A 23,453-nucleotide genomic window follows, 5' to 3' on the forward strand; every position below is an offset into this window, starting at 1 on the left:
CTAGGACAGAGACACAGAATAAATTATGGAAAAAGAATGACCACTTATTTCTCCTATAGAAAATTACATTTTATTGATAATAAACCTTTTTTTCTCCTTCAATAGCGAAATCAGTAAGCAAACCAGGGAGAAGCAAAAATACTTCCCCCAAAATTATTCAAACCTGATAGCATTTAAACAAAAGCTCCCCAAATTATCTCAAGAAAGGCAGAAACCTGTTACTAAAGACATGTTTTAGACTAAAGTCACACTACAGTAAAGTGAGAGAAGCAGGCACAACTGACCTACAAAGGAAGGCTCTGGCTTACCTGAGAGCACTGGAAGAGTTTATTCTCATTACAGAAAAAGCTTCCCTACACAGAAATTTGCTTAACTAATCTTTCCTTCACAAGGAAACAGCTCATTCCCAGCCCATTTTACAAAGGTACAAATTAGTGGGATTCAAATTCACTCATTTAAGATCTCATCTCCACCAGCACACTGTGCTGACCACTTTGGATACATAGGGCTGCTGCCCTCAAGGAGTGCTACTCTAAAGAAAAACAAGGACACCCTTAGTAGGTGACCAAGGCACTGTATATAAGCAGAATCTCAACTAACTCAGAAAAGATTTGCCATGAAGAGCGCTTCAAGCAGGTGGCTAGATTAGACGGCCTGCGCACAGCATGATCATGCCTCAGTGGGTAATTTCGCACGTGCTAATTATCGTTGAGTAGAAGGAGAGAGGGTTGCAGAGAACAGCAGGGCAAGCAAGACAATTACAACACTAGATTACCTGACTTCGCATATGGCTTAAAATTAATTTTCAGACACAATAAATTCAGTTTGCATCTCAGACTAAACCTTGAGTAATTAAGATTCAAAATTTGGCCCAAAATAGGACAAAAACTCTGGAAAACTAAGAAGTTTCTTCAGAAATCCTCAGAAAAGTTGCTATGCAACCTCAAAAGCAAACAGGTGTACTAAATCCAAATATTTTAAACAATCTAAAACATTTAAAAACCGGTGGAAAAGATTTAAGGTGGCAAGGCTATATTTCTTATGACTTACAGGCACCCAGTTGTACTGTTTACTTATGTCACTATTGTAACACTGCCAAGAGTAGAGATAAGAACCAAAAGAAGTGGAAAGACCTTTCTGCTAACCTGAGTGGGAAAAGGTAAGCTAAAATCATTCCCCCCTGCATTACTAGTGTTGATGCATTTACTAGAGGGAACAAGCTACAGTCGTGTGCTGCATAATGTTGTTTCTGTCAAGGACGAACCACGTATATGACCGTGGTCCTGCAAGATTATTAATACCCTATTTTTACTGTACCTTTTCTATGTTTAGATATGTTTAGATGCATAAATGTTTGCCATTGTGTTACAACTGTCTACAGTATTCTGTAAGGTAACATGTTTTACAAGTTTGTGGCTAGGAGCAACAGGCTACCACACGGCCTAGATGTGTAGTAAGCTATACTATCTAGGTTTGTTTTAAGTGTTCTCCATGATGTTTGCATGGCAAAATCACCTAATGACACATATCTCAGAATGTGTCCTCCTCATTAAAAGTGGCATGACTGGCCGGGCACGGTGGCTCACGCTTGTAATCCCAGCACTTTGGGAGGCCGAGGCAGGTGGATCACGAGGTCAGGAGACCGAGACCATCCCAGTTAACATGGTGAAACCCCGTCCCTACTAAAAATACAAAAAAAATTAGCTGGGCGTGGTGGCGGGGGCCTGTAGTCCCAGCTACTCGGGAGGCCAAGGCAGGAGAATGGCGTGAACCCGGGAGGCAGAGTTTGCAGTGAGCCGAGATTGTGCCACTGCACTCCAGCCCGGGCGACAGAGTGAGACTCCATCTCAAAAAAAAAAAAAAAAAAAGAAAAAGAAAAAAAGAAAAAAGTGGCATGACTATACAAAGACAGAGAACTCATATATAGCTACTGAATAATTAGCAGCGGAATGGCACCTGACTAACCGACGAAGCCTGAAAAGCTGAGAGGAAGTTGCAGGAGATTTTTACCTTTAGGCTAAGATTCTCAATCAGTTAATAAAAGTATATGAAATATTAACTGTATCACATCAAAGATAGTTGTTTTGAAAATGAGATCTACAGCAACTAGAATCTAGAATTGGAGATGGGAGAGAACACACATAATAACTACACTTTTTCTTGAGCGAAAGGTGTTATAAAAATTAAGTACATTTCCCCCTCCATTCATTAAACTTAGCAACTGGTTCTAAACACTTTTAGAAACCAACTGGGCAACAGTACAGCCATTAAAACAGGCATCCTTTTTGATTCATTAATCACACTATTGGGAAATTTAAGTACCTTTTAAAAACAACCCAAATCTGCATAAAGATGCTCATTAGAAGTATATTTGGCAGACGAGAAGTCTGTAAACAGCCAAAGGTCCTGCTACTGTCAATAATATTGTGAAAATAGCATAACAACAAAGGAAAAGTAGAAGATAAAAGTATCATCAAGAAATAGAATGATTAGAACTTAGTAAAAACATGTAAATAAATATTGCGGAGAAATTCACAAAGATAATACCAGTTATGTTAGAATATGTCTTTACTCAAGTAAAAAAAAATTTAAATAATTTTTTAAAAATCATCGGGCACGGTGGCTCACGCCTGTAATCCCAGCACTGTGAGAGGCTGAGGAGGGTGGATCACTTGAGGTTGGGAGTTGGAGACCAGCCTGGCCAACATGGTGAAACCGCATCTGTACTAAAAATAAAAAAATTAGCTGGGTGGGGTGGCAGGCACGTGTAATCCCAGCTAGTAGGGAGGCTAACGCAGGAGAACCACCCGAACCCGGGAGGCGCAGGTTGCAGTGAGCCAAGATCGCGCCACTGCACTCCAGCCTGGGTGACAAGAGCAAGACTCCGTCAAAAAACAAAACAAAACAAACAAAACAAAAAACAACCTATGGAGTTAAGTATTTTGATGAAAGTTGAAACTGAGCAACAGAATACAAATGAACTCACTATAAACGAAAAAAAAAAAACAAATTACCTGGTACTAGCACAGGAGCCCGTGGTCTTTTGGCGTGTGCTCCGCCTCAAACTGGGGAGCTCAGCAGGTGGAGACTCACTGCGTTTCTTCGTAGATTTTCTTAAACCTATCCACAGAAAATGGAAAAGTGTAATTTTATAATGAGAAATTATCACTAATTAAAAATTATAAAATTCTTCAGGTCATCATGTTCAAAACTTGACAGAATATTTTTATAACCTCTCCAGCAGTATTACTAGCTTTATTTCCACAGCCTATTCATAATGAAAAAGCTAATGGTACTTGGCACTCCAGTTCAGGATCGATCTTCTCACTTGGGCCCAACCTTGACCCAAGCTATCCCCAAAGTCCTGCCTATCTCTCCTCTTTCAAAGTTCTTTTGTCTCCTGCTCCTCTTCTCCACTAACAAAGGCGAGTTTTTTTGTATATACCATTTATTTCAAGAATTTACTAAACGTCATTAAGTTTATCAACTTTGTTACACTGTTCTTATATTGTCCCATTTCAGTTAGTTTATATAAGGCTCATCAATAAGGTATGAGAGAACAAAATGAGTTATACCACCCATCAGAAAGGTACATGCACTTGGACTGAAGGTTATTAGGAAGACTGATTTATAAAATACTGGATAATTAGGGGGGAGACTCAATTAAGCACAGTTTACATGTTATTCTCGAAGCTAACTAATGCCTTTACAGGTCAATAGGCTCGAAAATGGTGTATCAATTAAGTAAAGTTTATTACTATTTTATGAACAACAAGAAAGCCAAGACAGCATCCACCCTTGCCCAACCCTCACAGTGTTACCACAAATGACATACTAGGCAGTATACTCAATCTAAACAAAGACCTCCAACAGTGAAAGGTCTCCAAAGTTACCAATCATATTTCCATGAGAACTCAGCATCATCTTAAATAGCTGTTAACTTTTTCAGAGACTAATTAATTATACAATTGGTCCTGGTCACTTACTTCTTTTCAGGAAGTTTTAATTTTGCTGATTTCATTGCTTTAAAGGGGAAAAACAATTCTTTACTCCTTTGCGGAAAGCAGCAGTAAAAGAACTGGGAGAGAAACAGTAAAAAGGATTCTAGACATTTTCTTGATCTTTTAGACTCAAATTAAAACTTCAGTTCATTCAACTTGGGATGGTCTTTACAGCAGACTTAAAAGGAGAGTTGCTAAGTGAAAAATCAACTTATTCAAGAATCTGCAAACATGAAACAGAAGCTATAAAGATAAAAATCTATGTTTAGACAGGCATTACTTTTTAGACATCTAAACTGTATCTTTTGGGCCTTTTTCAAAATAACTTTCGTGAAAGATTATCCAAACAGGTGAAGCTGACATAAAAGAATCAAAGAACGAAACTTTAATTGGGAAAAGATGATTAGCTTAAGGGTTTCTTAAATTTCAATCTTATTTTTAGGTTGGTTTTCTACATAGCATACTGCCAGAATTACTTGATACAATCATATGCCTAATATCCTATGCTGTCTTTGTCAGGGCACACAATCTGGTCACCTAAGAGACAGGGCATGGAAATAGATCTAGGGAGCTAGCCTGGTAATACGTTTGGCTAATTAGCATCACATTTAATATTTTAAAAATTCATAAATTATTTTAAAATAGTATTTCAGAAAGTATTCAATTTTACACTTGCTTTTCTATCGGATTTGTGTGACTAAGTTAAAGTAGACTTACGAATGTACAGTTTAGAGAGAAAAAACGCAAATTTACATTATATTAAAACACACCAGAAAATAGTGTTTTTGCTTCTAACAAAGCACTTAAAAAAAACCCTGTATTCTTTATTACATAGACCTTCATTCATGAATACTAAAACATCTTTATACATACCATGACACAGTAATAGACAGTAGCACACACTTTTGCATCTATTTAGTGACGTTAAAAATAAATTATTCAAATTAATGTACTGTGGGCTACACTGCTGATTTGAAGTGATGACATATTTTTAATCAAACTTTACTCTTTCACTATTCATGTCCTAAAACAGACTTCACTTGTTTAACTTTCTTTTACACTGTCTTCAACTATAACTTAAATGTGATAATAATATACTTATTGTGAGTGGTTCAGAGTTTGACAAATGTATTTACCCATATAACCAGCATCACCATTAAGACACAAACATTTCCATTACTCTAAAAAGGTCCTTCCTGATCCCTTGTAGGTAATTCTCTCTTATTCTCTCTCTCTCCCCCCCCCTTCCCTCCCTCCCTCCTTCTCTCTCTCCCTCCCTCTCTCCCCACCCCCCTTTCCCAGGCTCTGTAATGCAGCAAAACTACATTTATCATTTACCTTTATGACGCCACTCAACAAGAATGTCACTGGTTAGATTAATATACTCTTACCCCAAAGGTTTTGTGTAATGAAGTTAGGTATAAATGTAGATGTATTCTTTTCCTCAAAATTCTTGACCTTATTATATTGGTATAAGTATATATGCCCTTGTTCCTATAATCTTTAAACCTCTGGATAAAGATGAAACTGGCAGTTAGTATTGTCTGCCTAAAAATCCTAATTGTTCTGTTCTCCAATACAGACGTGTCTATAAAACAAACAAACAAACAAACAAAAACAGGCTGAGCATGGTGGCTCATGCCTGTAATCCCAGCATTTTTGGGAGGCGAAGGCCTGAGGATCACTTGAGTCCTAAGAGTCTGAGACCAGCCTGGGCAACGCAGACCTTGTCCTCACAAGAAAACCAAACCAAAACAACAAACAAAAGACACAGGCTGGATATAGTGGCTCATGCCTGAAATCCCAGCAATTTGGGGGGCTGAGGCTGGAGGAATGGGTGAGCCCAGGAGTTTGAGACCAGCATCAACAACACTGTAAGACCCTGTGTCTCCACAAAAAATAAATAAATAAAAATAAATTAGCTGGGCATGGTGATGCATGTCTATAGTCCCAGCTACTTAGGAAGCTGACGCGGGAGGATCCCTTAAGCCCAGGAGTCCAAGGCCATAGATTACACTACTGCACTCCAGCCTGGATGACAGGGCCAAGACCTTGCGAAAAGAAAAGGAAGAAAAGGAAGGGAGGGGAGAAGAAAGGGAGGAAAATAAAGAAAAAAAAAGAACATGTATTCCTAATTAAAAAAAAAACAAACTGATTTATTCAAAGTTCAAGGTTTCAGTCTTTCAAAACAGCGGCAATTTGCAAGGTTTGGCTTTCGAAATGTGATATAATTAAAACTGTATGTATCCAGTTGCAAGCTTTGAATTTTTAAAACAACATTGTAAGAGAATCAGATTGAGGAGTGACAGTGACCTTAGATATTTTACTTACTCTTATGTAAGAATAGTTAAGATGCTCTGGGGTACTTCCTGCTTACATGATTTACTTTCCTTGTCTACTTGAAATTTTATAAATTTTAAAATGTACTTCTCATTACATTAGACTATTATTTAATGATTCCAATCTCATCATTCTGCAGGAGAAATGAGCTCAAGGAGAAATGTCTGCCTACTTAAAAGGAGTAACCAAAGGTAGGTCACTACCAATACTGGAATGGCTTTTACTCTTAGTTATGTTACGTTAATTAAAAATTAGAAATAGACAACTGAATAATAAATCTTCGCTGTCCTGTTTTTATGCTATCTTCCATTCTTACATGATCTATGTTAAAGGCATGTTAATCTTTCATATGGTAATCTGAGATACACATATCAGACCTATTACACAGTCCCACAATCAAAATATAGTCTCCCCCACCATGACAAAGTATTCTAGCAATGAAATAAGTAAACTTTCCAGCTTCTTCAAGATTCCTTCTGTTATACAAGAAGTCAAAGCAAACATCCATGTCAATGTATTTGATAAGACTCTATAAAAATCGGGCAGGGATGAAGAGGTGAGGGAAGTGGATTTAAGATCTTCATTCCATAAGTAATTATTCCACTCAAATAATTACTGTTATCTTCCAACTTACACATGCATTTTCAAGTGACTTTAGATGATCAAGTACACACACCTATTTTTAATGTACAGAAACCCTTTTTCTGAGTGCACTGCTTATTTATTTTTAAAGTTCTCTGGAGAGCTATCTCCTACCTCTTCTCCACGTGGTACCATTGGAAATGTCTTTTCCAACACATTCCTACTATTACACAAGAGGGTCAAACACCAATCCTCACCATCATCACCCTTTTTTCTCCTCCACCATACTGATTCATTCAAGGACAGGTATATAACCCAAGGAAATCAGGGACTTCCTTAAATGTTGATATATAAATGAGTTGATATTATCCTCTTTTATTGTAAAGGGAGAGTCTGAGGGAGGTCACAAGATGTGAGATTGCAAGTGCTATCTTCATTTGACCTCTGGATCCAGCCAAGCCTGAAGGTAGGCATTCTCTTGGCTTTACCCATCATGTGAACTGATTTGTATTTCCATTTAATTTTGGTTGAATATCCACCATTAATCTCAAAATTCAGACCGTAAGTCATTATTAGAATTTTTAGTCTAGAGCAGGTGTTGACAAACGGCAGCCTGTGGAACAAATTTGACTGGCAACCTGAGCCTCTCAAGCTATGAATGGTTTATACATTCCAGAAAGCCATAATAAATGAAGAAGAATATGTGGCAAAGATTGTATGTGGTCAGCAAGGCCTAAAATATTTACTATATGGCCATTTGCAGAAAATGGTTACTGACCCAGACTTTGAGGGGGAAAAAAAAACACGTAAGAATTCATCCAAATTTCAAAACCTAGTTAAAACTCTCCAAAACAAAAGAAATAAAACCTCTTTATATTTTAAAAGAATACAGTGTACAAATTAATATCTTAAGGGTAGATATCAAAAAATTGCTACAAGTCATTTACATTTATAGGCATATCAGGGGATGACTATGATGATCTTTAAAACACAAACGCCTGGCCGGGTGTAGTGGCTCACATCTGTAAGCCCAGCAGTTCAGAATGCAGAGGCAGGAGGATTGCTGGAGGCCAGGAGTTTGAGACCAGCCTGGGCAACATAGTTTCTACAAAAAATTATGAAGAAAAAAAAAATTAGCTGGGTGCAGTGACACAAGCCTGTAGTCCCAGATGCTCAGAAAGCTGAGGAAGGAGGATTACTTGAGCAGTGAGCTATGATCACACCACTGCGTTCCAGCCTGGGTGACAGATCGAGACCCTCTCTTTTTTTCAAAAAAAAAAAAAGGGGGGGGGGGGTAGTTTTTGTCTTGAGATGGAATTTATTCATGGAAAGATGCTGTAGACATCACTGAAATGACAAGAAAGGATTTAAAATATACATAAACTTAGTGATAAAGCAGCAGCAGCAGGGTTGGAAAAAAATTGACTCCAATTCTCAAAGAAGTTCTACTACAGATAAAATGCTATCAAACAGCATCGCATGCTATACTGAAATCTTTCGTGGAAGCAAAAGTCAATCAACGCTGCAAACTTTATCGTTTTGAAACTGCCACAATCACACCAACCTTCAGCAACCACCACCCTGATCTGTCAGCATCTATCAACACTGAGGCAAGATCATCCACCAGCAAAAAGATTATGACTTGCTAAGGCTCAGATGATCATTAGCAATTTTTAGCAATAAAATATTTTTAACTAAGCCATGTACTTTTTTTTTTAGACACAATGCTATTTATTGCATGCTTACTAGATAACAGTATAGTGTAAGTACAACTTTTATGTGCACTGGGAAACAAAAAAATTCATGGAACTCACTTTACTGTGATTTTAATTTTATTGTGGTGGCTGGGAACTGAGTGCATTAACATCTCCAAGGTACGCCTGTGTAACTATATTAATGGTTACTTTGGTAAAAATAAATTTAAAAAAAAATGAAAAGTAATCTATGAGGTTATAAAAAGGAATCAGAGACTTTTATTTTAAAATAACTCAGTAATAATAAGACAGATTTTGCAGATAATGAGCTAAATCCCAAAAGCAATTTTTAAAGCAAATTTTTATTTCCTAGTCAATGCACAGCCATTTCATGCACTGATTTGTCAATATGAATTACAAATATTGGAAATGTCCAAAGGTATTCATCTAAGCAGTATTTATAATGAGGAGAAACTAGAAAGAAGCTAGATGCCCAATAATAGGGAATAGTTAAATAAAACAGTATGGTAATTAAAGTTGCAAGAAAACAGTTATTATTTAATAAGGACGTGAACATGTTCGCACTTTTACACAGCTGGTGGGAATTCATATATTTCTAAGTGCAGTTTCAAAATATATGTCAATATCTAAAAAGAATATAACCAGTGACTTAACAAGGAAAGAGTGGTGTAAATTACAAAGCTATACTTAATTAGGGTACATCCATATCTAGCCATTACAAATGATGTAATTTATAGCTATTTGAAAGGAAACCACTCTATTACAAAGTGTTTAGACAAATAATGCACTTTTGTTTCTCCACAACTATTACCTTGCTCTGTCATTCTGAAGATGAAATTTAACGGACATCAAACGTCTATTTCAGAGCCTGGCACGTAACAGGCACTCAAAAAGTAATGCCCACTGTCATGTACAGCGAGATCATACTTTTGCATATGCCTAGCGAAGTGTCTCCCTTCTTGGTAAAGACAGAAGATTTAACACACATGCACTCACTTCTGTCTCCACATGAAATGCCACTAATACAGCATTAAAACAATCTGAGACATAAATCTACAAGGATGAGAAGAACAGAAGACACTATCATTACAATACAATTTTAGGAGATGAAAACCAGAAATGCCGGGGCTAAATGCACTGGGAAGTCCAGAAAGCTGAAAGTAGAAAGCTGAGATTAACTACCAATCAAACTGACACCAGAGAAACCCAAAAAGGCTCAGGATCCGATGATGCCAGATACCTCTAGGGCAGTGTTGGGATTAAAACTGAAGATTGGCTGATAGGCTGTTTACAAGGCATCAGATCCTCAGATCCTCTCCCACACTTGTACAGCTGGGTAACCATTCCTCTCCTGGTTCCAGCAAAAAACAAGACCTTTATTCTTTAGGAAGTATAGAATATAGAAATTCCTGACTAAAGTACATAGTACAAATAGGTTCACTATACCAAAAATAAGAGGGAGAGAAGGGAATCGAGTACAGACATACTGTCTGACAATATACATTATCCTGCCTCCGTCTGTGGCCTCTTCTCCCACTTGGCCCCCAGAACTCAGGCACTTAGGGCTTCACCTTGAGGCAGAAGTTTGAAACAATCTTCTCTGTGGAATTTTACCAGCTAAAGAAAAAAAGATCTAAAAATAATGATAAGAGGAAGTTTACAACAAAATGACCCAACCAGATCACTAAACAATGAATCTCGGTCAAACCTCCCTTCTGTACTCAGAGCTTATAAATTAGACTTTTGGTCTTGAATTACACTTGAGTATGAGGAGACAACCAGGAATTACCAGAATTACCAGAATATGAGAAAAGTTCCTAACATGAAAGACAAAACCAATCCAAAATGCAGGCCCCACCCCCTGCCCCCCCCCACACAAATACTTGAGATTACACAGGCAAAGAAAACTCACTATTAATGTCATCAAAAAAGAAATGCAACCATAAACCAAATGCATGATTCTATAAACAAGGAAATGAAAACAAAATCACCTCTTGGAAATAAAACATGGCAAACATGGGGGAAAAAAAGCATTTCAAGAGAAAAGTTGGAAGATGTAGAAATCTACCAGAAACAGAACGAAAATGGAAAGCAATGTCAAACAGTAAGATCAAGACCATTTAAGAGGACAAGCACTCAATAGAAAATCAAGAAAAAGAAAAGAAACAAGTACACGGTGACCAACAGTCCCAGTTTGCCTAGGACTATCCTGGTTTTAGAGCTGTAAGTCCTGAGTCTTCAGAATGCCCCAGATCCAGAGAAAGCAAAACCAGTTGGTCACCCTATCAAGGAATAAATCGGAACTAGGAATGGTGCCAGTATTGAAAGACAGAATACACTATATAATTCTTGAAAATTCTGAAGGAAAGTAATTCCCAACCCAGAATTCTATATTCACCAATCTGGCAAATAAGTATCAGGGTGGTATAACATTTTCAGACATCTAAATTTTGAAAAAATAAATTGTAAATTATTAAAATCTCATAAATACTTTTCCTTAGAATCAAGAAGAAATATTCCACCAAAACAAGAAACCAAGATGACATGAAATCTAGAAAAGGGAAACTAAGAAGACTGAAGAAAATCCCAAGGCTGAAGCCATATAACCAGGCATAATGAACAACCATCCAGAGGCCTCATTTCTTCGAGATGAAACAAATGCATGCAGACAGCTTGAGAAAAGATTGTGACAATTAGTAAGGAATGTGGAGTTTGAGTAAGTTCATGGGAAAGTAAGGAAAACAACAACAAAAAGGAATTTAAAATTCAGGAAAAGCAAAAATGTGTGAGAAAGGAAATGTTCCTTTACATGGCTCGGTGTAAATAACATTTAGATGTTCATGATACAATAAACCCTGCGTGCTGATCATCACTGGGAGGACAGGAAGTATGTAACAGTATGTGTTTGGTAGGTGAATGGGGTGGGGTAAGGTTAGAATGCAAAATCTTCATTTTCCCTAAGGGGAACACAACAGGGATCAAACACTTGGGGGTGGGGGAGAAGAATCAACAAAGGGACATATAAAAGCACATAATCTAGACACTGAAACATCAAAATAATCAGCTATAGAAAAGGGCAAAGTGGCAGAAAGACTGCTTTAAAAAAAAATAATAGATCTGGCCAGGCGTAGTGGCTCATGCCTATAATCCAAGCACTTTCGGAGGCCTAGATAGGAGGATCGCTTGAATCCAGGAGTTTGAGACGAACCTAGGCAACATAGTGAGACCTCATCTCTACAAAAAAATATCTTTCTAAAAAAATTAGCTGGGTATGGTGGCATGTGCCTGTGGTCCCAGCTACCTGGGGTGCTGAGGTGGGAACACTGTTTGAATCTTTTGAGATCAAGGCTGCAGTAAGCTATGATTATCTTCTTGAAGAAGAAGAAAAAAAAGATCTTATATAACTCTTTCACTTTACACTGCGCATAAGCGTTGATAAATATAAAGTGAAAATTTTTGGCATGATACACACCAAAAAAAAAAAAAAAAAAAAAAAGAGGTAGCCCTTGGTGAATGAAATTAAAAGTGACTTTGTATTTTTCTTCTTTGTATATTTTGGTACTTTCTGGATTATTTTTAACAAACATATATCAGAATCAGAAATGTCAAAACCATTCCAGAATACACGTAAGAATATAAAGGGCAATTACTAATGTAAGTTGAGTAAAACATAATTTGGCTAATTTAATTCTTATTTTGACCTTGCATACAAAACAATATATAACATGGTCATCTATAATTTCCAAACAATGTAATACAAAGCAAAGCCTTGTTAACAAAGAAGTCAATGCTGTATTTACAATTAAATGATCTCTTTTTAAAATTTGGCCACTTCCGTTTAAAGTTTTTTTAAAGCCTCAAAAACACTAGGATTATTTGTTAGTAATTTTTCAAAGCGGTCACATATTGGAACTTCTAAACTTTTAAGTTGCTAAATTACTTTAATAGCTGCCTTGTAATATAGAAAACTGACACTCAACCCGTTTCCTTTTAAGCTCCCTGCCCAACTCTTCACAGGGCTCACAGATAATCTACCTTTTTCACGCAAGTAGAGATGATCCTGCAAGATGCAAGTTGGTGAAACTGAAAGGTGACAGCGTGCTGGCAGTCCTCACAGCCCTCGCTCGCTCTCGGTGCCTCCTCTGCCTGGGCTCCAACTTTGGCGGCACTTGAGGAGCCCTTCAGCCCACCGCTGCAATGTGGGAGCCCCTTTAGGGGCTGGCCAAGGCCAGAGCCCACTCCCTCAGCTTGCAGGGAGGTGTGGAGGGAGAGGCGCGAGTGGGAACCGGGGCTGCACCCGGCGCTTGCGGGCCAGATGGAGTTCCGGGTGGGTGTGGGCTTGGTGGGCCCCACACTCGGAGCAACCGGCCGGCCCTGCCGGCCCCAGGCAATGAGGGGCTCAGCACCCGGGCCAGCGGCTGTGGAGAATGTACTGGGTCCCCCAGCAGTGCCAGCCCACCGGTGCTGCACTCGATTTCTCGCCAGGCCTTAGCTGCCTTCCCGCAGTGCGGGCCTCGGGACAGCAGCCCACCATGGCTGAGCCTTCCCCCGCCTCCGTGGGCTCCTGTGCAGCCCAAGCCTCCCCGACGAGCGCCGCCCCCTGCTCCACGGCGCCCAGTCCCATCGATCACCCAAGGGCTGAGGAGTGCGAGCGCACGGCGCGGGACTGGCAGGCAGCTCCACCTGCAGCCCCGGTGCAGGATCCACTGGGTGAAGCCAGCTAGGGTCCTGAGTCTGGTGGGGAAGTGGAGAACCTTTATGTCTAACTCAGGGATTGTAAATCGGCACTCTGTATGTAGCTCAAGGTTTGTAAACACACCAATCAGCACCCTGTGTCTAGCTCAGGGTTTGTGAATGCACCAATCGACACTCTGTATCTAGGAACTCTGGTGGGGCTTTGGGGAACCTTTGTGTGGACACTCTGTATCTAGCTAATCTGGTGGGGACGTGGAGAACCTTTGTGTCTAGCTCAGGGATTGTAAACGCACCAATCAGCACCCTGTGTCTAGCTCAGGGTTTGTGACTACACCAATCGACACTCTGTATCTAACTACTCTGGTTGGGGCCCTGGAGAACCTTTATGTCTAGCTCAGGGATTGTAAATACACCAATCGGCACTCTGTATCTAGCTCAAGGTTTGTAAACACACCAATCAGCACCCTGTGTCTAGCTCAGGGTTTGTCAATGCACCAATCGACACTCTCTAGCTACTCTGGTGGAGCCTTGGAGAACCTTTGTGTCAACACTCTGTATCTAGCTAATCTGGTGGGGACATGGAGAACCTTTAGTGTCTAGCTCAGGGATTGTAAACGCACCAGTTAGCACCCTGTCAAAACAGACCACTCGGCTCTACCAATCAGCAGGATGTGGCTGGGGCCAGATAAGAGAATAAAAGCAGGCTGCCCGAGCCAGCAGTGGCAACCCGCTCGGGTCCCCCCTTCCACACTGGAAGCTTTGTTCTTTCACTCTTTGCAATAAATCTTGCTACTGCTCACTCTTTGGGTCCACACTGCTTTTATGAGCTGTAACACTCACCACGAAGATCTGCAGCTTCACTCCTGAAGCCAGCAAGACCATGAGCCCACCGGGAGGAACGAACAACTCCAGACGTGCTGCCTTAAGAGCTGTAACACTCACCGCGAAGGTCTGCAGTTTCACTCCTGAGCCAGCGAGACCATGAACCCACCAGAAGGAAGAAAGTCCGAACACATCCGAACATCAGAAGGAACAAATTCCAGATGTGCCACCTTAAGAGCTATAACACTCACCATGAGGGTCCGCGGCTTCATTCTTGAAGTCAGTGAGACCAAGAACCCACCAATTCCGGACACAAAACCATGTATCTAACTTAAATTCATCTCTCCTGCTTAACTCATTCTTATTTCCTCCCTCCGTGCTAGGGGCGCAAAGCACTATGTCTTCCTAATCTAATCAGAATCTCTTTTCTAGAATTTGGCTTTTGCCTGGTTCTTGTCTAGGTCTGATAAAAACCACAGGCTATATGCAAAGTCACCAGGAGAATATGAAACTCAAGACAAAAGTAAGCTGTTAACTACTGCTATGTTACTAATAACGTGCACATGATGTCCACTTTAAATAATAGAGAGTAAAGTAGATCTTCAACAGAACATCTGCCTGGAAATATAACTTAAGTTTTTCTATAAACAGGTTCCATAATTACTCAGATTTTGATCACCAATTGTTTCTTATAATTCTATACCATCATCATCTACTCACTTTGAAATTATTGCAAAAATTTTTTTTTAAATTAGCTTTTATAAGAAGGTAGATTAGCAAAATATATTTTGAAGCCAAACTATTATAAAATTATTTAAAGTATATTAAAATATAAAAAGATTTTTGAAGCCAACTATATCATTACATTACCCTACTGGTTTTATATTTATGCTGTATAAAATTTGCAAAAATGTCTACTTACTTAGGCTAAACAGAGACAGCTATAACTTCCTAATGTACATTAAAAATTGTTACATTAACAATTTTCTTTCTGGGGTACTCAGGAGACTTTTACCAAGTAACACAGAATGACCTTTGTCTCAGGGCTGTTTTGATGAGATACAGCTGGCAAGCAGCAGTGCTTCAGGAAGTCTATCACTAAAGTAGCGGTTTCACTAGATCTTCTGCCAGCCCTAGTGCCTCGCCGGGAACTTGTTCATTGGTCGGTCAACAATTGACTAAGCAGCACAATAACAAGGTCTTCCTGTTTAAGCTTCCTCACTAAATGTATTATATCATTTCCTGAGTGTATTCCATGAACCACTACTGGTTCCCAAGTAATAGCTGGTCAAATTAATTTGCAAATTATTGGGTTAAGAAGTTACTGCAAGTCTTCCCACAGCTTTCAATATATTCCTGCTTATCTAGAATCTCCTTGAATAATACTTGAACATGGGGAATGGTTTTTCATAAAGCATCTTAAAAATCCTGTTGTTCCTACAATTTTTAAAACATTTCCTTTACTATGAAGCTCTCCTACTGACCAATTGTGTCTTAGAATAAGTCTTTACCTAAGGAAACACAACACATTCAAATAGGTTCAATTCTTAAAAACTGCAAGAAAACAAAGGATATCCAAAATAAAATAAAATAACCTACCCAATGTGAAATTTCTCACAATGGCCTACTCTATTTTTAATATAATTTTTAGATTTTTATTCTACTAAGATTTGTATTAATCAGAAGCCCATCTCTCAACTTCCATCCACCCACTGAATCTAATTCTGGCCTCTGAATTAACGTTAAAACAAAAAAACCCTGATGCATACAAAAGCCCTTTAAATACATGACCTGGCTGGGCGAGGCGGGCAGATCACCTGAGGTCAGGAGTTCGAGACCAGCCTGGCCAACATGGCAAAACCCCATCTCTACTAAAAATACAAAAATTAGCCAGGTGTGGTGGCACCTGTGAATCCCAGCTACTTGGGAGGCTGAGACACGAGAATCACTTGAACCCAGAAGGGGGAGGATGCAGTGAGCAGAGATCACACCACTGCACTCCAGACTGGGCGACAAGAATGAGACTCTGACGCCAAAAATAAATAAATAAATAAAATACATACATACATACATGACCATAACTCTCAATTCAACATTACATGGTGCATTACAGTATGTTGCTGTATTCTATGGCACTTCATATGTGAAAACAACTTTGAAAATCTTTCATTTATGCTTCACAAGGAGGAATCTTATTATTTTGCAAATAAGATTAGTAATAGGGTTGGTATCATAACTACAGCTGAATGATTTGCCCAACCCCGCCAAACTATGAGGAGATAACAATATTTTTTTAAAGCAATGTACATGTATTAATATTGACATTTTTGTTTTCATTTATGTTGATGTATCCATTTATATAGGTCACATGTTTACATATAAAATTATGCAATTTTATTTGTATATATATTCCTAGTTTTGACTTTCTTGTGTGAATTTAAGGGGTGCAAGTGCAGTTTTGTTATATGAATATACTGCTTAGTGGCAAAGTCTGGGCTTTCCGTATTAACCATCATCCAAATAATGTATATTACAGCCATGAGGTAATTTATCATCCTTCATCTCCTTCCCAGTCTCCAATGTTTATTACTCCACACTCTATGTCCACGTGTATACATTATTTAGTTCCAACTTACAAATGACAACATGTAGTATTTGATTTTTAGGAAATAAAAAAACTTTAAATCTGGTGTTCCAAATCTAATAGCTACCTTAAAATTGACCAATGGCCAGGACTTACTGATCCCCCATTCTCAAAATGCTCCTTTGAATGTGTTTTCTGAAGATATTCACTTTCAGTTGTACACCCTAAATTTTGTGATGCCTCCTGTGTACTAAGCACTATGCTAAGTCTTCTAATGTTTTCATTTATTCCTCAAATAGCTACTATGCCCATTTTACGGAGAAAAAGTTACAAACATTCCCTACAGTTACCAACTGAAAAAATGGCAGAACTAAGATTTGAATCTGACATTTTTGGCTCTACTCCTCAAAATATCATTACCTGAAACTCAGAGACAATCATAAAATACCACATTTTGCCCCTATATCCTTAAGAAACATTACATGCCAATTAATTCTATCGTAAACTATTTTCTGAAGTGACACATTTAATCATGCCTAAAATGCACAATGCCTTGTTTTGACTTCAAGAAACCTACCCAGACTGAGCTTGCCCTATCTGTTCACCCCTATGCATTCTGTCCTCAAGGCCAATTTCTGGGATCAAATGGCCTGGGTTTTAACTCGGCTTTGTCACTTCTTAGTTCTGTGACCTTAGACAGGTAACTTTACTAATGATCCAAAGCTTCCTAACCTGTAAACTGGGAATAAAAATACTTGCCACACAAAGGCTAGGCACAGTGGCTTATGCCTGTAATCCCAGCATTCTGGGAGGCCGCGGGGGGTGGATCACTTGAGGTCAGGCATTCAAGACCAGCCTGGCCAATATGGTGAAACCCCATCTCTATACTAAAATCACAAAAAATTAGCCGGGCATGGTGGCGCGTGCCTATAATCCCAGTTACTTGGGAGGCTGAGATAGGAGAATCACTTGAACCCAGCAGGCAGAGACTGCAGTAAGTTGAGATCATGCCACTGCATTCCAGCCTGTGCAACACAGGAAGACTCCATCTTAAAACAAACAAACAAAAACAAAAAACAACAACTTGCTATACAAGACTGATGAGGAACAAATAAGATGACTCACGTAAGGTGTTCAGAACAACTAACTGTCAGGCACTTAAAAGCACAGTAAATACATGCTACTTTGTTTTGAAATGTTTTCATTTATTGGAAAAACAGCAAATATATGGTGAATGATATGGTATGAATCCTTGGGTCCACATAGTACTCATCTCTAAATTTAATAAATACTATCAATGAAGGACCAAATAACATTTCATTTTCTCTGGAGTCTTAGTATCTCCAAATGGCCCAATTATGTTACAACAGTAAAACACAAAAACTAACAAGGGTTTTTTAAAAAAAAAAGAAAGAAAGAAAAGAAAATGCTTCATTCAAGGTCACACCTACTACCCCCATCTTCAAATCCTAACTCTGCCAAGTATGAGGTATATTACTGAGAGAAGTTATTTCATCTCCTTGGAATACATTTCCTTGATAACTATCCTAGGCTGGGCATGGTGGCTCAGGCCTGTAATCCCAGCACTTTGGCAGGCTGAGGCTGGCAGATCACCTGAAGTCGGGAGTTCGAGACCAGCCTGGTCAATATGGCGAAACCCTGTCTCTACTAAAAATACAAAAATTAGCCAAGCATGGTGGCTAATTACAGGCGCATGCCTGTAATCCCAGCTACTTGGGAGGCTGAGGCACGAGAATCACCTGAACCTGGGAGGTAGAGGTTGCGGTGAGCCAACTGCGCCACTACACACACTCCAGCCTGGGTAATACAGCAAGACTCTGTCTCAGAAAAAAAAAAAAAAAGTGTATCCTAAAGCACCATTTTTTTTTTTTTTAAAGAATATGTAACTGCATATGTAAAATACCTGGTGCTTATTTTATGCTACACAAACGCTGGTTCCATTCTCTTGTTTCAACAGCTTAGGCTACGATAAGAGATCAGAACTGGGATAGTGGCAGTGAAAACGGAAAAGTGATTTAATAGTGACAATAGAACACAGATACTGTGAAAGTGAATGAAATAATGGTGAAATGAGTTTTAAAATACTAAATTAGTTTGTGACTATGTGCTGAGCAGGCTTAATGGAATTATCTGGATTGGTTTTATCAAACCAGCAGCATAATGACACTGCCAAAACTCCTGGTGTTTCCTGATTGAAACACCAAGGAGGAAATCCCACTGATTAGCCACTGGTAGAGTTGGGTTTTCTTTTAAAAATCAAGTTAACAGACTATATAAAGAAAAGAAAGCTGATCTCTACAAAGGACCAAGGCCATGACACTCAAGTACAATCTGCTACTGCCTGGCCCTAGAACCCTCCTACATATAAGAGATGAGTTCTTCAAATGAGGCAGACTGGAAGGCTGAAGGGGAAGTGAATCCTAAGCAGCTTGCTGTAAACTCAACCTGGCTCACTGGCTGTGAATATTACATAGCAGGACTGACAGGCACAAAACACAGGGAGGAAAGGCAGTATAAAAGCTGACATATATAACTCCAATTATCAATAAAGCCTTGGAAGGACAAATAGTTGGTTGTCCTTTTAACTTGGACATTTTTTTCCTTCTCACTTCAAGATACTGATCTAGCCTATCTTAATCCTTTAAACTTAAAACATTTTATACAGATGTTCTGCATATTTAAAATACCAAAACAGAACAAAGTTCAATCTAAAAGTAAAATATGTTACTTCACAATAACCTATCATACAGGTTAAACATAAAATTTTTTATATAGTACCTACTATTAATAGTATTGTCATTTCAGGTAATATGTGAATCAACCAAAAGTAGTTTTAGACTGCAGTGTTAAATTAAACAGAGCTAATAGTTCTGATTCAATTTTAAGTTAGGCTGATTCAATATGAGCTATACTTTGACAAGAATGCTAGTAGACACTATATACAATCTTTTTAAACCAAGAAAACATTATAGCCCTACCCAAATGTAGATCTAAAATCCATCAGAGAAGAAAAGATGCTTAAAAGCAAGCTTCCTAATTAGGTATTATAAAATTAAAATGCTTTTAAAAATTGTAGAGATAAGTGCTTTATTATCCTATTTGTCCTTTATAGGTTTCTGAAATAGAAATAAGGAAAGAAGCCTGGGCACAGTGGCTCACACTTATAATCCCAACACTTTGGGAGGCTGCAACAGGTGGATCACTTGTCCCAGTTCAAGACCAGCCTGACCAACATGGTGAAACTCCCTCTCTACTAAAAATACAAAAATTAGCTGGGTGTGATGGCGCACACTTGTAATCCCAGCTACTCAGGAGGCTGAGACAGGAGAATTGCTTGAACCCAGGAGGTGGAGGTTGCAGTGAGCCAAGATCGTACCACTCGCACCACTACTCCATCCTGGGCAACAGAGTGAGACTCTGTCTCAAAAAAAAAAAAAAAAAAAAAAAAGGAAGGAAGGAAAGAAAAGAAAGACACTAGCATTCCCCAGATGAGCAGCTGGTTCCCTAAAGAAGTGTTTTGGTAAAGAGAGAGGGACAAGAGTTCCTGGATATCTCCAAAACTGACTCACGAAGGAATGCACATAACGCTATGTTTCTTCCATCTACTTTCTGTTTCTTTGCTTGAATGTATTCTCAAAACACAAATTCTTTCTACTCCACTGTAAACTTTTAGAGAGCAATATTCTTACTCACTTAGGACACAGAGTAGTGTATATAAGAGTAGTGAAACATAAGTAGTATTCATCTTTAGACAAAACTCCTTAAAGACCGTGAGATATTACATATGAAAAAGTTTAATTTATATTGAGGCATATTTATAGTAATAACTTAATTCATTGTATCTACACATCAAGAATATCTCATATAAAAAAATATATTTGGCCAGGCATGGTAGCTCACACCTGTAATCCCAACACTTTGGGAGGCCGAGGTGAGCAGATCACTTGAGGTCAGAAGTTTGAGACCAACGTGGCCAACATAGTGAAACCCCATCTCTACTAAAAACACAAAAATTACCCAGGCATGGTGTGCACACTTGTACTCCCAGTTACTCTGGAGGCCAAGGCAAGAGGATTGCTTAAGCCCAGGAGGCGGAGGTTGCAGTGAGCCGAGACTGTGCTACTGCACTCCAGCCTAGGCAACAGAGTGAGACTCCATCAAAAAAAACATATATATTTGATCTCTGATCATGGCAACTCATAACTAAAAAGAACTCCTAACTAAATGATAACTTTGTATGTGGTATAGAAGAAAATCCAACTTTATGTCCCATCCTGATATTAGGAAATCAGTGAAGTAGGAGATGCCGCAAGGACGAATAAAGACACAGACACTAAAATGTGATGCTTTTGTAATAATAGGAAGGCAGTCTTCCTTACCTGTCTCAACAAAACTAAATGTAGTAGCACTTACTACATGCTGTTATGTACTTAATTATACAGACAGTAATACATCTAAGATTATCTAAGACTGGGGGAAAAAAACCCTTAACTTTAAAGCATAATTGCTTTTGACAAACCAAGAGAAACTTTCTTTAATTGAAGAAAAAGACCTTTTTGTAAACTTACTTGCTAATTTGGCCTGTAATCCAGAAGGTCCAGGTTTTGATGTCTCTGACTTAGAAGACCCTGGAAGAGACAGTTTTGTTTTAGGAAGGCTAACTTTAGGGCTGAAACGAGCAGCCCAATCAAATTTTGAAGAGCCACCAGTTTTACTCTGTTCCTTTTCCCTGCTACTTCTTCTGGGGCTGGGACTGGATGCTGAACGGGAACGCCTGGCCTTGTTCTGATCTTTTCCTTGTTTCACTCTGGCACCTGGTGGTACAGTGGAGGAGGCCGAGGCTAGAGCAGAAGACGAGGAGGAAGTAGAGGCAGCAGAAGAAGAATCAGTGATGGTGCTACACCCAGCTTTGGCTGAGGTGGCTGATTTTGAAGCCAGCTTGGTAGGTTTCGCAGATCTCTCTTCTGCACCAGTTGATTCAGACCCGGAGCCACTCTTTACACAAGAACTCTCTGTCCTTTTTCTTTTCTGACTCCGTGAACCGCCAGTGGCCCCACTCTTCCTGGTATGAGCCTTGCTTGTTGATGGTGATTGTGCAGATTTCAGTTGTTGCTCCTGGTCTAAATGTCTCTTCTTTGACTTACTATGTGGCTTATTTGTTTCTGAGGGAGATTCGGTATGCTGTAGTGCTTTTGGTTTTTTTGCAGAGCTAGGAGAATTGGTCCTGTTGTAGTCTGGACTAGCACTGCGCTTCACTCCTCGAGAATTGTCTTTCTTAGGCACCTGCCCCGTTTTTTGTCTTTCTGAAGTATTGGCTCTGTCTGGATCCTCTGGTTGTGGAACTATCACAGCAGATGATGAACTGCAGCTTCTAAGAGGTTAGATAAGAAAACAGTTAGTATCAGCCTGTCATAATTACAACTGTCATATATAATGCTTTCAAAAAATAAAGTATGAATATGTTCCTACTAAGTCCAGTATTAAACATAGGTTTTCAGAAGGTTCAAATGTGTAAAACGAAATAAAAGAACAAAACAAAAGCAGATGTGACTTTGGATAGTAAAATATCTGATTAAAAGATAAGGGTGTTCTTTAGCCCAAAGATTACTGACACTAACACTCCTAATCACAAAACAAGAATTAAGATTACAAGAAAAACAACACTTAATTGTTCAGAACCAGAGGAAGCCAGAATATTGATGCCCTATTCACAAGCACAACTGCTTTGTCAAAGCTTAGAAGAAATAAGCATTAACATACGCACTTTCAAAATGAAGGTTAGAGATTTTTATATTTTAGTACTATCAAATCTTCAAAGTTAACACTGCTTTCCAAAGTCTCCTACCAATTAGATCTTAAGAATCACTGACCTAAACCTAAACTATGGCTCTGACAATAAAAACTAAAAAAAAGATTAAAAAATAAAAAGAGATAAAAATGGCCATAATGGTTTGTTAAGCGAAGGGGGAATCTTACGGCTCTCCAAACAAAAATATCACTTTATCATTGACAAACTCATTGTCTAGGGTATACTGCACTAATCACTGCAAAGGTGATAAACTGTCAAACCTAAAAGTTACTTAGAGAATAATGAAAATATGTATCAAAACGTTTTGGAATAACCTCAAGTTTTAACATTATGCAATGATTTGAATGCAAATAATTCTGCCTTGAAAATGTATAAGCAACATGAAGATTTACCTTTTAGAAAGGTGTCCCCTTGACAGTTCAGAAGTAGTATTAGACTGCACTTTGGGTGCCTTAGAATTAGATTTTCTACTCTCAGGAGGGCTATATCCCTTATGTTTTGCCTGCCCTAAATGTGACCTGTCAGCAGAAAATCAAAACAGAAATCTATCAGGAAACTGAGATGCAAATACAATACTGAAAGTGAAATATTTTTATATATTTCTTAAAGCTTCCCACAATTCATTGTTGACCCTACCCTTTTTCCAAATATTTATAAATTTTAATTATTATTCTACTAAATAATCTGGCAAAAAGAAATTGCCTCTCAGAACCACCCCCGCCCCGCAATACCGAAGAGTTTATTACTACCAGTAGTCATAATTGCACAGCGTTGTTATGGTTGCTTAAGCAGTAACACATTTTTCAGCAATTTTAGTGCAGATATTCAAATATGCTACATTTTAACATAAAGCAAATTTAGACTTTAGATCTAAACACACTTTT

General features: G+C 38.7%; 1 protein-coding gene across 50 annotated transcripts in view; it reads right to left on the bottom strand.

The window, feature by feature from the left end:
• The window catches only part of TRIP12 (thyroid hormone receptor interactor 12), a 159,019-nt gene that overhangs the window by 70,687 nt on the left and 64,879 nt on the right, over window positions 1-23,453 (bottom strand). For 19 of the 50 annotated variants that reach the window (XM_055379644.1, XM_055379641.1, XM_055379643.2 and 16 more), the window contains exons 3-5: window positions 22,962-23,087; window positions 21,329-22,131; window positions 3,015-3,120 (exon numbers count right to left, since the gene is read on the bottom strand). In XM_055379644.1, the coding sequence (XP_055235619.1) occupies window positions 3,015-3,120; window positions 21,329-22,131; window positions 22,962-23,087 (1,035 nt within the window). The remainder of the gene's footprint in view (window positions 1-3,014; window positions 3,121-21,328; window positions 22,132-22,961; window positions 23,088-23,453) is intronic. The other 31 variants (XM_055379666.2, XM_055379658.2, XM_031008408.3 and 28 more) reach the window with 3 other exon arrangements.

Source organism: Gorilla gorilla, chromosome 11 (assembly GCF_029281585.2).
Source record: "Gorilla gorilla gorilla isolate KB3781 chromosome 11, NHGRI_mGorGor1-v2.1_pri, whole genome shotgun sequence".
Taxonomy (NCBI): Eukaryota; Metazoa; Chordata; class Mammalia; order Primates; family Hominidae; genus Gorilla; species Gorilla gorilla.